The sequence below is a fragment of the Antedon mediterranea genome, chromosome 4 (assembly GCF_964355755.1).
Source record: "Antedon mediterranea chromosome 4, ecAntMedi1.1, whole genome shotgun sequence".
NCBI classification, from domain to species: domain Eukaryota; kingdom Metazoa; phylum Echinodermata; class Crinoidea; order Comatulida; family Antedonidae; genus Antedon; species Antedon mediterranea.
The window spans coordinates 20,850,388-20,865,969 of record NC_092673.1 but is presented as its reverse complement, the minus strand read 5'-3'; the positions used below and the strand labels follow the sequence as shown (position 1 = coordinate 20,865,969).

General features: G+C 32.9%; 2 protein-coding genes across 2 annotated transcripts; one reads left to right on the top strand and one right to left on the bottom strand.

Moving 5' to 3' along the window:
* The first annotated feature begins 88 nt into the window (after positions 1-88).
* LOC140046860 (large ribosomal subunit protein mL43-like) lies at positions 89-1,590 on the top strand. Its single transcript, XM_072091588.1, has 3 exons — positions 89-269; positions 647-756; positions 924-1,590. The coding sequence occupies exons 1-3, from the start codon at positions 145-147 to the stop codon at positions 1,250-1,252; spliced, it is 564 nt and encodes a 187-aa protein (XP_071947689.1). The 5' UTR covers positions 89-144; the 3' UTR covers positions 1,253-1,590.
* On the bottom strand, positions 1,513-15,534 carry LOC140046859 (nucleolar complex protein 3 homolog). The gene is made up of 17 exons (XM_072091587.1): positions 15,465-15,534; positions 13,427-13,794; positions 12,799-13,013; positions 11,364-11,500; positions 10,322-10,483; positions 9,541-9,634; positions 8,910-9,109; positions 8,393-8,521; positions 7,721-7,846; positions 7,381-7,461; positions 6,876-7,049; positions 5,786-5,921; positions 4,825-5,006; positions 4,066-4,194; positions 3,318-3,415; positions 3,031-3,130; positions 1,513-2,162 (listed from the first exon to the last, which is right to left on the bottom strand). The coding sequence occupies exons 1-17, from the start codon at positions 15,468-15,470 to the stop codon at positions 2,073-2,075; spliced, it is 2,427 nt and encodes an 808-aa protein (XP_071947688.1). The 5' UTR covers positions 15,471-15,534; the 3' UTR covers positions 1,513-2,072.
* Between the last annotated feature and the right edge of the window lie 48 nt (positions 15,535-15,582).

The following is a 15,582-nucleotide window of genomic DNA, read 5'->3' as shown; positions in this document are numbered from 1 at the left end:
ATCACGTGTCATAAAAACAATGACGTAATTAGTCACATGCTCCAATACGCATGCGCGTAAAACCATAATAAGGTCGTGTGGTGTGCGTGAGGTCACACTCTCTTACACACACATGTACTTTGCAAGTTTAAAAAAAAAAAAAAAATGGCAAATAAATCCAGTGGATTTCTGAAAAGTGTTTTACACAATGGAGTTGGAAGATACGTATGCCAACTACAACGAATCACACTTCAATTTAGCAAAAAATCCAGAAACAGCAAAGGAGTAAGGTTAGTTTATTCATGGTTTTATTGTAGGCCTAGCCTAGGCTAGACTGAAAGAATCTGAGAGCTAGCCATGGATGGCAGCAGCCAGCAGGGATTTACTCTCTCCGTTCTCTTGAAACCGCGCTGCTCTGAAGAATACCTCCATGCTTGGATACTGTACTAGTGGGCCTGGATTTTGACAAATTGCTTCTTTACTTTCAAATAACTGATTAATTAAAAATAGTTCGGATTTAACTAATATAATATATTTATGCTGTAATTTGTAAAAATAAATAATTTAAAAAAAAAATTAATTATAAGTACTAACAGTTTAACATTATTTTGGAACAATCCATCCTCGACATAATATTTTAATAACTTCAATTAATTTAAATTTTCAGAGATTACATTGAACAGGAAGTTATAGATTTTGCCAACAATCATCCTGAAATTGTTATGTACGTCACCCCTCACCAAAAGTATGCCCAACCAAGACTAGTTGCAGAATACTGTAAGTTTTCCTACAATACATACAGATGTATTAATAATTGCTACATTTTTTTAGGTGTGGAAGACAGAATATATCCATATCTTACATAATGGATGGGCTTAGCTAAATTAAAAGGGGTGTACAACAACCATATTAATATTTAATCATCATTTATATTATATTTTCAGTAAATGGACAGCAGAAAATAATATCAATTGCAGCCTTTGATGTTGAGCAAGTAAAAGAGGTGGTAGAATTGGTACGATGTCAATCTGGTCAGGAGATTACAAGAACTCGAAAACAATGGCAGACAAACACTCCAAGTATACAAGGTGTTTGGAATCCATTCTTAAATAAACCAACAGACTTGAACTTAAAAACAGTTCCCAGTGATACACCAACTGATGTTTTTCCACAGACACAAATATTGAAACAAATGCCAATGGAAAGGCTTCAGGAGTTGAAGTTAAAAGCAGGCTTAGAAACGGATTCAGAAACAATGGATATGAAACAATAGTATATTTTACTGCAGTGGAAGAGGCAATGCTTTGTATTGTTGAATAAACAGACAATATTGACAGTTATATTGTAGATAAATTTATTTGAAACCTTAAACACTATTATTGTCAAAGTACCCTTATGCTATGTTTACACTATCAAACTTTATATGTGATGTGCCCATATATAGACATGATGTCATATCACTATCATATTTAAGCATGTTTACTAGCATAAAATTGAATTGACATTTAACCATGCTGTTTCCTTGATTATCCACTCGTGCAGGGAAAAATTTCATTTTAAAATTTTGTTTAGCAATTATTGCTAATCAAACTGATTTTTAGGCAAGAAACATAGTTTTGTATTGTCTTTTTTGCTACACAATTTTAGAAATGTGTAGCAATAAGGTTGTTTTGTATAGCTTTTTGCTATGCTACACTGGCGAAATTATTCCCTGTCGTGTCCAAACAGCCTTCCTTTCCGATGTGATGGTCACTTTATTTATAATCTTCAATGGTCAGGCAGAATCCCATTGCCAGGACCAATTGCATTTTAGGTAATGACTTCTGTCAACAACCAACCACTGATTTAACCAGTTATTTTGGAGCAGAAATGCAGTCAATATATAAATTACATTTTAAATATATTTTGAAATAAATTGTTTATTCGGCACTTTGCATATATCTGTATTATGGTTATAGTAACTTAACATTTCACAGGCTTCTGCTAATAATAATAATAATGTAAATGTGATATGAATTTTGGTATAAAATGCTTTACAGTACTTATAACACAAAACACCCTTGTTTTATTGTACAATTTTTCCCCCCACCATTTCATAAAACATCTTGGCTGTCATCATAAGATTCATATTTAGCAGCAAAATCTTGGAACTCTGCTTGTAAAAAGTTTTCGGAAATACTAGTCTGCAATTAAAAAGTAGTATGTGCATTGTTTTCCCAAATTTGAAATCAATTTTGGATAATAAAACGGGGCACTGAATCATAAGTGATATTCAGTGTAAGATGTATCTAAATATGTTTAAAGACACCTTCCCTACGTTTTTTAGATCTATTTTAAGATCACAAACTATATTTAATGTAAAAATAATACTATATGGTCCTAAATATGTTTAATATATTGTACTTTATTAATTTAGAAAATTTAGCCTAAATAGCTTTAAATGATATTATATTTTCTTCCACCATTTTAGAAACTGGTTGGAAGCAACGGTAAATATTGTGTGCAATTTAAACTGCGCTCATTCCTGATTCTCAAGCTCAGTCTACACTATCAAAGTTTATGATGTACCCATATATGGATATGATGATGTCACACCACCACCATATTTGCGTGGCATATCACTACCAAAACTAGGCACATCACACTTTTTTTTGTCACAACTAGTTTGATAGTGAGTGTGGCGCAGGGTGTTGGACGTTGGACTACTGATCGTGAGACCGAGATTCGAATCCAATTCTCGCCGCATTGCTTATATCCTTAGACAAGATACTTTACTTACGTTTGCCTCTCTCCACCCAGGTGTATAAATGGGTACCCGGTTAGATCAAGACACAACTTTGCGCTGATTACTAGCTGCATTATGGGAGTATGTTTCCATACGCGTTTGATCCAAAAAATAACTGGGGTAATAATGTTCAGCGCTTAGAGAAGCTTGCTTGTAGAGCGCTATATAAGAATGAACTATTATAGTGTAGACAGAGCTTTAGAGTTATAATACTATAAATTCTGTGCCAGGATTATTAAGTTTGTGAAACAATGAATAAAACTTACCTGACTCTTCTGGCTTGGCGCTTTGCCAATCAAACTTTCAATCGTTGGGTTAAAGTTCATTTGGGATGAATCAAACACCTCACAGACTTTTACTGGAGTTCTGTAATAATTTTAATTATTATATAAAAATTGTTTTCTTTGTAGCAGAACATTACCATTATTATAAATACAGTTAAACAAATCTAAATAAGATTCAAATTATAGTAACATAAATATTTGTTTGAGCTACTGTAATAGTATTTAAAAAAAAAGGTTTTCCAAGGTAGCTGAAAGCGCTAGTGACATACCGTCTTGCTAATTCAGGACCTAGACTACCTGCTCCTGTTACCGGGCAACCCTTCAACAAATGCTGAGCATACAGAGGGACATGTGGATGATAATGCTTCTGTAAGTATATAAAATAAAGAGGGTTGGTTATACAATATAAATATTAACATATAATGAATGTTTTATCAGTTGAATGGGGAGAATATTTTTATGAGTTAAATAGGACAGCCAGGCTTTTCAACAAATTAAAATACTCACCCCATTAAATGAAACAAAATATTCATTATATGTTTTAAAACACTTTTATGCAATTCTTTTCCACGAACTAGATAATGTGTTTCAAACACAGCTCCACACAATATGATATCCAGGTGCGGTGGTTTTTGGATTAGTTCGCTACAAATAGGGTGCTACATTAGCTTATCCAGGGACGTGTGTATATAGGAATATGGATGCTCATAACTTGATCCACGATAGTGACAGTGTGTGAACTAGTACAATGGGGCAACGCCCAACTCCTCTTGAAAGATGTACTAGGTTCTAGGAACATGAGAAATGTGTGTACACTGGACCTACGGTTTATAGTCCTTATCCGAAAAGTGAGTGAACCTCGAACCCTTGCCAATGTTATGGCTATGAAGTACGGTTCCACTGTCTTAACCACTCGGCCATTTGGGCTAATAATCTAATTAATATGCCAATCTACATCTTAAATTGAATGTTGAAGGCTGTACAGCTGTTGGGTGATAATCACACAAAAATACCCACCTTCATAAGGTGTAGTTCCCACAATGCAGTGTTCTGTGCACAACAATGCTCTGGTTCTGGTAACTCTGGTTGATAAACTCCACTGCCTGTACTCTCATTGTCTAACAATAGATCACTTCTTGGATATGCCTGATAGAAAGAACAGCCATTTCAAGTAAATTGATGTAGAGAGAGGAGAAGCAAGTGCGAAATCCAGGATTTAAAAGGGGCCTAAAATGCAAAATGAAGTGGGCTGAACATGACCTAACATTCTATCATATGCATTTTATTTGCCTAAATATAGGGTGTGTGTGCAAAGTGCAAAAAAATGCTACACACACTTTTTAAATAAATTGTAAAAAATAATAATAAATGATGAATTTTGTTATTGTTTCCTTTGCCTATTTGTTTCTTCAAATAACAGACTAAACATTTTGACAAATTTAAACCTACATACAGATCAAATCAGCAATTGAAATGACGGGTACCTATCTGTTAACAACAGTGAAAACTCATGAGGTAGATTTTGCTAAGCACACTTGGAGTGTAGGCTGTAGGGTGAGCATGTGCAGCAAAATCGCAAATCTCGCAATTGTTCTGAAACCATATGTTCATCCCTAATATGTTGTCAAATGGTTCTCGGTAAAGTTGTCTTTTAATTCAGTCTTGAGCATTTAAATGTTTATCATTTTATACTTTAGCTGCCACTAAGATACATCATTACCACAGCAGTATCTAGAAAGGATTCATAGTGTATATTGTGTATCTGGCAAACTCTACCTTCATTGCTTGTGTAGCACTTGCTAGAAATGCCATTGCTGCATTCGGTAGTGACTGCATCGATGCAACAGACAGCCGTTTGATGAAAGCCAACACACGTTGAATGTTCACCAGTCTACGTTTCTTGTTGATCATTACATCAAGACAATCTAACACAATAACAGCATCCTTGCTACTTTGACCTTTAATTAGAAAGAATAATTAAAGATGGCTCTATTTACACTGTCAGTGTCAAACTTTATGCGACAAAAAAATGTGATATGCTCATTATGTACATGATGATGTCATATCAGTATTAAAGTTTGGCACATCAGACTTTTTTGTCAATCCAAAAAAAAAATCTAGATAGTCTAGACAGGACTTACGAATCATTATGTGGAAATTAGCATTATTAAATTGAAAACAAAAAACCATAAAGTAAAAATGCTAATAAGAGAATGTACTTTATATAAAAAATGAAACGGTTTAATGTTAGTTCTCATCTCATTCATATGTTTTATTCCTCTGTTGTTCAATCAATCATTTCTTATTGTATTATTGTTTGGTTTTCTCATATCAATGTAAACAGTAAAAGTCAAATTCAGAGATTAGTAAACAAGGCCAGCAGAGTTATCGGTGTAGAAGTGAAATCTTTAGATGAAATGTTTAATACATTCATACTTAAGAAATTGGACACAATTATGCAAGACCCATCACACCCATTACATTCAGACATCATTATAAGTAGGGGTTAGACTGAAACAGGAAAAAATATCCACAAACCGTTTCAGATTTTCACCAATGTACATAGCATGCAATTTATTTAACAAAAACTTTTCAAGATAGTCACTTGTATCATTTGTATTTATTTATATAGTTATCACATCGTATTATTTATTCTACTTAGGTGCAAAACATATCTCGAAATTGTTAACAATTTTGACAATAAAGTTATCTTGTATCTTGTAAAAATGTCACATACCTGCATGTACTGACAACATAGTATTGTATAGATGATTGTAGAACTTGGATGGGTCAATATTAAGAACTTCACCCTGACCTGATAATATATGCATTGCAGTTAGAACACAGTGTAGTGATTCCCTATATTGTAGATCCTAAATATGAATACAAGAAATTCATTATATGGTCGAATTGAAATAATTTAAAATTTAAAAAATTTATCTCCTTCCAACAATATAATTTGAAAACAAATTTTCTAGTGAAGGAAAAAATTATGTTGAACGTTTTTCAAGACAAAAGTGTTAAAGAAAGAGGGTAACATCAATAAGAGAGGATGGCAAGAAGCAATTATAATTGGAAAAACTGAAAACAACATGAACAGAGACAAAGAAGGAAAGTGGCTGCATATATGATTATTTGTTAGAACTGAAACGGCTGACCGGGGCGGACACCAGAGGATTTCAAGTAACAACTTATACAGGGCGCATGTCACAATAACATCATGTGACTATGCCATGATCAGTGTCGGCAATCCAAGCTGACATCACTACCTTGAAAAAGTGCGATGATAATGCATGAAACGTTGGGTAAGTTCAACGTAATTTTGTCCTTCACTAGAAACAAAAATTTGGTTTGAAATAATTTGTTTTTATTAATTTATTTTTTATCAATATGCGAGATCCATGTAATGAGATAACATTTACTGAGTGTCATAATTGTAAAGTAAGCCTAGCTTTATGGAATTTTCATAATAAAGTTAACTTTCCCAATATCAGAGTCTCCGAAAACCAGAAAGTCTCCCAAAACCAGACTTTTCTTGAGGTCCATTAAACTCATTCCCAATACCTACTTTCTGGAAAACCAGACAAATGACATATTTGGCCAGCCCGAATGTTTCCGGAGAGTTGACTGTATTTGTCTTAATTATATGCTAAAGCACTGCGTTACGAAACTAAAAGAACAGTTTTCACTGTAAGTAATAGTAATGTAAAAGAAAAGAGTGTTCATGGGGATTACCACCTATTTGATAGGACAGCAATTCATTTACTATTAATAATCTTTGGCCACAGGTGCCTTAAGACATAAATTTCCAAAAATTAAAAAATTACCCCAGACTGTATCAGTGAGTTGAGTACTTCTATAAGATCATCAAAGAATTCCAAATTTATTAGATGAGCGAACTTTGCCAGGCCTTCAAGGACAGACGGCATTAAAGCGGACTTGCTACTCTTCTTTAGGATTCTAAAGTATGTTGTAAATACGACCTGGATCGTATCTGTGTGCTGGTAAGAAAACATATTATAATCATTCAATTCTGTAGTCCTCTTATCTCACTCGATTAGTACACATGTGAGCTAGGGCTAATTGCTGGAATAGTATAAAAACACAAATGCAATAATTAAGCTCTGTCTACATCATCTAATTAGTTTTACAAAAAAAGTGTGATGTGCCCAAATATGGTAGTGTTATGATGTCATCGTGTCCATATATGGGCACATCACATTATATGGGCACATCACATTTTTCTGTCACATAAAGTTTGGTAGTGTGGACAGAGCTTTACTCCTAATAAAATGAAAAAAGATTTAAGTAAGTTGCTTTTTTTAAACATACCAATTTAAGCTTTTCTTTCTTATTTTCAGCTGCATTTGCTGCTTGCATCTCTACTTCTAATTTTGCTAGTTGTTTCTTGTGCTGGTGAGATATAACAAATTACAATCAAATATAGAAAAGAAACATAACATCATGAATTCTATAAGCACTGTGGACAGACGAATGGGCGCTGTTTTTTGGCAGCACTCAACATAAAGGGAGAGTAGAAGGTTGTTGTATGTGTCGTCCACACATACAGCAATTTAGCCCTGTAGGCTGCAAGTCGCTGGTTCCCATTTACATTTACTGATTCAATCTGTTGTACTATGCAAGAACAAATGAAGTTCTTAAATTAAATTACCCTTCTTTGTGATCGTGATAATGCCATCTTTTTCTTCTTCTGGTCCAATACTTTCTTTTTTCGTTCTTCATCGTGATCTTTAATATTTACTTCTTTTATTCTTAATGACAAGAATGTATCTAGTACCTTGAAAAATGTAAAAGTTGAGAAAATAAGAAAATATTTAATTACCGTCAGTGTGGACGAGGCATAGTAGTGTTAATATATTGCAATGTGGAAATGACCCAGAAGTGTTAATATATTGCAGTATAGACACGGCATAGCAGTGCCAATATATTGCAGTATTGACAGGACCTATAAGTGCTGATATATTGCAGTATGGACGAGACATAGCAGTGCCAATATATTGCAGTATGGACAGAACCTAAAAGTGTTAATATATTGCAGTATTGACAGGACCTAGAAGTGTTAATATATTGCAGTACGAATGAGGCATAGTAGTGCCAATATATTGCAGCATGGACAGGACCTAGAAGTGTTAATATATTGTAGTACGGACGAGAGATAGGACTGCCAATATATTGCAATATGGACGGAACCTAAAAGTCCTAATATATTGAAGTATAGACAGGACCTAGAAGTGTTAATATATTGTAATATGGACAGGACCTAGAAGAACCTGAATTGCAGTAGGGACGGGACTTAGCAGGTTTAATATATTGGTCAACAAACCTTTGAATCAACTAGATAGCTCTTGCTTTTGACAAGTTGACTAATGAATTTGACAGCAGCGAGTGTTGAGTTTCCTGCTATATCTTGTCTGAATATTGTCCTCATTGTTTCACAGCATTCATCTGACATCTAGGATAACAATGTAATTGATTTGTAAAAAAAACAAAAAAATAATTTCACTTATAAAAAGACAAACGAAACGGTTAATGTTAACCAAAAACCATTGTCTGACAGACAGTTTGCTTTGAATTACAAGTAAAGTAAATCTTTTTTTTTTCAATCCATTTTTTGGTCAAAGTGAATAACTATTATGTGACATTACAATGGCAACAACAAATTTGAAAAAAGAAAAAATTTGTTTAATGGAGACAATACAGGTATATCTTTAATGTATTCTATTCTTTAATGGATTATAATTTCCTACCAAATAAACGTTAAAAAAACTCAGAAGCCAGCACAGGTACTATAATTGTTTACTCTTTGCACAATCTATTTATAGAAAAAAAAAAGAACGTACCTCTTGATGTTCGGAGGCCATTAGTGGCACAATGACGGAAAGTATGTTGTTATGGTAGTTGAAATGTGGCAAATGTATCGCCATATTACACAGACACTTGTTTGCAATCACAGCTAGTTTTTCACGTGCAACTCCAGATTTCTCGTGAATTTCAACCTCTTCTTCGGTCATCTTGCTTAATCTCTTCGGTTTAATATAATCTACAAGAAAGACATAAAGCTCTGTCTACACTATCAAACTTTTTGTGAAAAAAAAAATGTGATGTGCCTATAATGGACATGTCATATCACTGCAGCACCATATTTGGGCACATGACACTTTGTCAAAATAGTTTGATAGTGTAGGCAGAATAAACTTATGTGTAATAAATCAACCCGACGTCTCTCACTTAATAATTCAATTCTCATTTGAATAAAACGAGGATTATTGGAATTAAAGTTATTTTTTAGTTTTTTAATATTAAAAAAAAATCAATTAACTAATTATGTTACTTAAAACCTACAAATGAATGCTTAGGTTATATATTATTTAATTGAATAAACATTTTGTAATGTTCAAGTCCAAACATTTCATCAATTAATATCCTCCTCTATGAAATACAATGACAAAAACAAACCAACTAAAAACTTACTTTTTATTGTTTGTTCCAAAAATTCAAGATACTTTTTGAAAAATTTTAAGAGTCCTTCTTCAAAATCTCTTAGGATCTTTACCCCCTTACTTAGCTAAAAAATAATAAAATTATTACAATACTAAATACTTTCTATAGATTCTTTGTTTATAAACACTCATAAAACTATAAACTTGAATAAAATAATAGAAACTCTAACCTATAATGGTGAAAATAATACCATAATATAATATAATATCATATAAACAATATCGTTTACGAAAAAGTGTATGGAAAAATGATAAAATCTGCAAGAGTCGTCCCAAACTACAAAGTGAGTGTAAGAAGTCATGAACTTGGGTTTAGATGCATTGTTTAATTGATTTATATAACACCTAAAATTCCTGTCATTCGATTGGACGATTGTGGGTCACATGGCATGCAATAGTTAACAAATTAACGATTGTGTCATAGTACTTTTTTAATTTTTTCGTGTACGAGAAAAAAAAAAACTGCTTGAAATCCAATAGCAGCGCCGTCTGTTATTATGCGAACGAAAGCATCGAAGCGCACAACACGATCTCTCCTTCGCATCCCGATCGGAACAATAAGCAAGAATCTACTTAGATGTTATATAAAACAAATAATGAATGTTTTTATATTTGTGCAATGGTACAAATAATTTCATTCAGTGAAATATGAAATTTTATTTTCACTCGGTCTTTGCCTCATGTAAAAATTTGTACCATCACGCTGATACACATTCATTATTTGTATTTTATAACAAAACTATGCCACTAACCTTAACTTGATTTGCCTTGTCTCCCCATTCTCTAATGCGATAACCTGGAGCAATATCTTTAAATACCTCTAACAACGAAATCATTGCTAGCTTCCTTATGGTGACCATTATCTCTAAATCTTCTTCTTGTAAAATCATGCAAAGAGCTTTCAAACGGTGAGTCTAGAGACAGAAAGTAACCGAATACATCAGTTAATTATGTTTTTTATTAAATAGCATAAAGATAATAAAAGCGATAGTGGAGCTGTAGCTTGGTGGCTAACATGCTTTAAAACTCTTTCAACTCCACTCCCTAAGCCTCAAATGTTTATAAGCATGATAAACTATAAAAAAATGTTTATCCATCCTGGAATTGTTTGTGCACGCTGTTGGATGAGTATGAAATAAAAAAATTAAGTAAAGTAGATAGCAGATGATGACCCTTTAAAAGATGTATTATCCCCAAAAAACATGAAAAATGACGAATAATAAAATCAGATTTTAAATAGGCAATTTATAGTTACAATTCATTTCCACCACAAAAAATATTTTTCAATTATAAAAAAAACAAAATGAGCAGTTAAATTCAACCAAAAACCCATTTGACTATTTCTTTTAGTTTTTTCAGTGAATAACTATTATGTGACATTAAAATGGTACTTGGAACCTTGTTTCAGAAAGGGTCCTTAACATGAAAACAAGACAAATTTATGACGATTGTCCCCCTAAAAAAATAATGTCTTAAATGTTTTTATTGAATATGCCTAGTAATAGTTATTCACTTTGACCAAAAATTGGATCGAAAACAAAATATTTACCTAAAAAAACTGTAATTTAAAGCAAAAAATTGTTAAATTGGCTGGAAGTCTGTGGGTTTTTGGTTGAATTTAACCGATTATTTTGTATTTTTGTAAGTGAAAACATTACTTTTTTTACTTTCATTTTCTAGAGAAATGATTAACTATTATTAAAACTACAAAATGGCGTATTTACAGTCTTTTTTATATAATAATATAATTTTTTTTTGGAAGACTCTTTTAAATCTTAAAAAATATATATTTACAGAAAATTCAGGATCCTGGATAGTTGCACTAGCGAGTGCAGCGATTTCTTTTTTCTTTGAACTCAGTTTCTGTTGTCTTCTGGCAAAAAGTTCTATTGTACTCAATGCTGGTAGTTGTTTCACCTCTATTTCATCAACTGTGAATAAAAATAAATGCAATACATGAATGTATGTAAAAGATGTGTAGTGTTAAGCCAACAGAAAGGAGGGATATTGCTAAATCCTGCAAACCTTAAAAAAAACATAGCAAACCTCAGTACACCTCATTGGTATATCAATTTAAACAAGCACGAATGTGCAATACTCGGGGTACAGCGAAAGAAGCTGTATACAGACGTATACAGTTAGAAAGTTAAAGAAAAATAGGTTTCGCCAGGGCTCGAACCGGGACCTTCTGTGTGTTAAGCAGACTTGACAACCACTACACTACGAAAACCACTTACACTAAAAATGTGGGTTACAGAAAGTTTTTTAATCCATTTAAATTACAAATAAATATGGTAATAAGCACAAAGAAAAATAAAAACATGTGTAAAAGTGATAATTACCGATTACACAAAATAAGTATTTAAAAAAATAATAAAAATAAGATATACTGTGTATAATTATCATATTGCGTATAGAGTACTTTTCACCATAACGTTTAAAAAAAGGTTTCGTCCGGGCTCGAACCAGGTACCTTCTGCGTGTTAAGCAAACGTGATAACCACTACGCCAAGAATCCGCATATAACCATATAACTACATAACGCTGTGGTGTGTGTCACACATTGTGGATTCTTAATTAAACAAATTAATTAACAAAAAATTTAAAATCCGGCTCTATAGCTTTGAGGACATGTCCCTGTAGTATGTTCATGCCAAATCCCAGCTCAATACTACATACAACGAATAAGGGAGGAGTAGTACTTTAAAAATCGCACTTTTTACTCAATAGTGTCCAGATGGAGGAAGAAGAAGAGAAAATGAGTAAGTCCTAGACTCGGGTACCCCGAGTAAAAACTGAAATTTTTGTTCTTAATTACTTAATTTTTTAAGTCATTTTTTAAAAACAATTATATTTAACCAAAAAATTATATTTTGCCCCAAAAGTAAGTAGTTTACAATTTGTTTTTTTTTTAAACGGACATACCGAGTCTAACTACTGTACACTACAGTACATGATTCAATCACTTTTATTTGGTTTTCATGGGGTTTGCTATGTTTTTATGGAGGTTGGCAGGGTTTATCAATCATTGTTTTACCCCAAAAATAAGTAACAAATTGTTTTGTCTTTTTTAAAATGAAAACATTATTTGGTTTTTTTTCTGCAGAAGTGATTAACCTTATTAAAACTGTCAAAATATGATTTTATTATCTTCATTTTTCGTGTTTTTTGGGGAAAATACATATTTTATCATTAAATTACAAATATGTTTTCAGTTTTTAATCCTTACCATGATTATTAGTTGGATCATCCTGCTCTGAGATATCTTCTACAACATCATTTTTTTGTTCCCATCGATATTCAAGACCACTTTTGTGTTTGAGCGGGAGTAAAGCTTTCAATTTTTTTCTTGGATCTGTTTCTTCAAGCTCTCTAGGTACCTGTTCATATGCCTCCAATTGGTTTTCTTTTTCTCGTTTCCGTTTACGCTGCTGGCTAAAATTACTTGAAAAGAATATATGTAATTGTGAGTTTATTTGAATTGTTGTTAGATAAAAACTTTCAAATAGACTAGTGCACTAAAACATTACCGTATATCCTTGGATATAATCCCACCCCTACTTTTTGTCTAATTTCACAAACAGGCATATCCCCGGGTATAGTCCCAGTATTGACTTTTAGTCTGGATATAGGCCTCTCTTTATTCAGTTCAGATGAGTTTTTACAAAAAATGCTTTAACAATCATTTTTTTTTCTAAACCAGGGCTGGGTTTCCCCGAGTCCCACACTCCAAAGTTGACCCAATTTCGTGTTCTAGGGGGTGGGATTATACCAAGATATACGGTATTATTTTATTATTATAAATAATATTTTTTAAATGTAATTCTTGTTTATAATAATGCAGACTGTGTGGGTACCTGTCCTGAACTTCCAACATAAATTGAGCGTTTCTTCCTTCAGATTCAAAATATGACAAATCTTCTTCATCTAATTCTTCTTCACTTCTTCCATCATCACTCTCTACCTCTGCATTGGTCTTTATGGGCTCTGCGATGTTCTTTTCTTTAACTGTATCTGTTCCTCTGGTTGTTTTAACAGTCTGTCTTGCTTTGTGGTTTTGTTTATGTCTGTCTGACTTGCTTGATGAGTTTATTTCGATTTTGTTAATTGGTTTTCCAGATTTTTTGGCCACACGTCTGTTAAAATGTCTTGGTGGTTTGTTCTTTCCAATGTTGGTTTTCTTAACTAAACTCAACTTAGGTTTTGTTGATTTCTTTGATAATTTCTGAAGAAAAAAAAGGAGTACACATTAGGCATCCTAGCTGAATAAGCATGATTAATAGTGCAGTCGACTATTCAATATTTTTTGTTGAGAACATTTGCATAGACGAACATGCATCATGACGATCACGATATTAATTATTATATTACACAAGGTCGACTATGGTAATAATATATAATAGTCAAAACATTTACGTGTACAATTGAACACAATCTTCCTGTACCGTGCAGAACTAACCTTATTAGGCGCTAGTTCCGTTTCGCACCTGTCATTTGTTTCGACTCAAAATGTGTTAAGAAACTTTATCATTAGTACCACACCTTAGAATTAGGCCTCAAAAATACTTTTACGAAGGAGATCACACAAAAAGTAAAAAATAAATGCTTTAAATTGATGAATTTACAGACGTGTTTCTCGCACATCGGTTCATCAATTTCGCATACGCCATGTTCAATGTTGTTGTTTCTATGGAGCGCCAAAGGAGCAATCATAATAGAGGGCTAAAAACTCAATATAATGCGTATATTTAATGCATTTATTGGTGAAAATTATGTTCAATTTTAATATACTGTATTTTGTAAATGTCAATGCAACAAAACCCTAGGCCTAAATCAGCATCACTACCTACAGTAGCCTAGGCCTAAGACTAAGAGGAATATTATTTAGATCATTGAGGTATAAAAACTACAATACATGTAATATGATGATGAATTTGTCGATTTTCATTCTTAAAAGTTAACGAAAACTGCGAAAAGCATGTACAGTATCAACAGTAACATTTTTTTTTGCATTGACATTGACAAAATATATTAAAATTGAACGTAATTTTCACCAATAAATGCATTAAATATACGCATTATATTGAGTTTTTAGGCCTCTATTATGATTGCTCTTTTGGCGCTCCATAAAAACTACAACATTGAACATGGCGTATGGAACCGATGTGCGAGAAACACGTCTGTAAATTCATCAATTTAAAGCATTTATTTTTTACTTTTTGTGTGATCTCCTTCGTAAAAGTATTTTTGAGGCCTAATTCTAAGGTGTGGTACTCACGATAAAGTTTCTTAACACATTTTGAGTCGAAAAAAATGACAGGTGCGAAACGGAACTAGGTAGCGCCCCTTATTATTATATTATCATAATCATGTGACATATCCTCGTAGGCTATATTCTATTATTATAGATTAACTCTTAGCTTAGCGTTAACTTAACCGAAAAAGTCTACTGATAGTTAAGTTAGCACTTATCAGGCCTAGTAGGCCTATGAATGGCTTATAATATACATTGATTAAGCTTATTAGGCAGCTTATTAACACTAAGCAAACCATCCCAGGCCAGTATCAGATCAATACGGACAGAGCGATATAACTAGAGGCCCTCTTCGTGATGTTCCCGTACGCTCTGTATGTCCTGTGAACGTCGGCTGGTTTGATTCACTACACTACTGACAACAACACAGACAGCAGACTATAGCCTACTATAGGCCTAGTACTACTACTACTCTACTAGGCTAGATAGAAGTAGGCCTACTACTACTAGGCCCTAGGCCTATTATTTAGGTAGTAGGCTAGTAGTAGGGATTACATAACTAATAAAACGTAGCTTTAAATAATCTAAAATTTTTAAATGTATAAACTAAAAAGTAATCAGTAATTAAATTATGATTTTACTTTCATCTCGCCCTTCTTTTCGTCAAATTAATCAAAGATTTTCTCTGAAAATAATTAACCAAGTGCCACTCTCCACCAGAACAACATGTGTTTGACCTTTACCATTGATTGTGCATTA

Excerpts from the sequence above, each read along its gene's own strand:
- LOC140046860 (XM_072091588.1), top strand. The coding sequence starts at position 145 with ATGGCAAATAAATCCAGTGGATTTCTGAAAAGTGTTTTACACAATGGA. Across the intron at positions 270-646 it reads AGAAACAGCAAAGGAGTAAG|AGATTACATTGAACAGGAAG; the intron begins GTTAGTTTATTC and ends TTAAATTTTCAG. Across the intron at positions 757-923 it reads AAGACTAGTTGCAGAATACT|TAAATGGACAGCAGAAAATA; the intron begins GTAAGTTTTCCT and ends TTATATTTTCAG.
- LOC140046859 (XM_072091587.1), bottom strand. Across the intron at positions 9,635-10,321 it reads ACAAGGCAAATCAAGTTAAG|CTAAGTAAGGGGGTAAAGAT; the intron begins GTTAGTGGCATA and ends ATTATTTTTTAG. Across the intron at positions 8,522-8,909 it reads TGGCCTCCGAACATCAAGAG|ATGTCAGATGAATGCTGTGA; the intron begins GTACGTTCTTTT and ends TTGTTATCCTAG.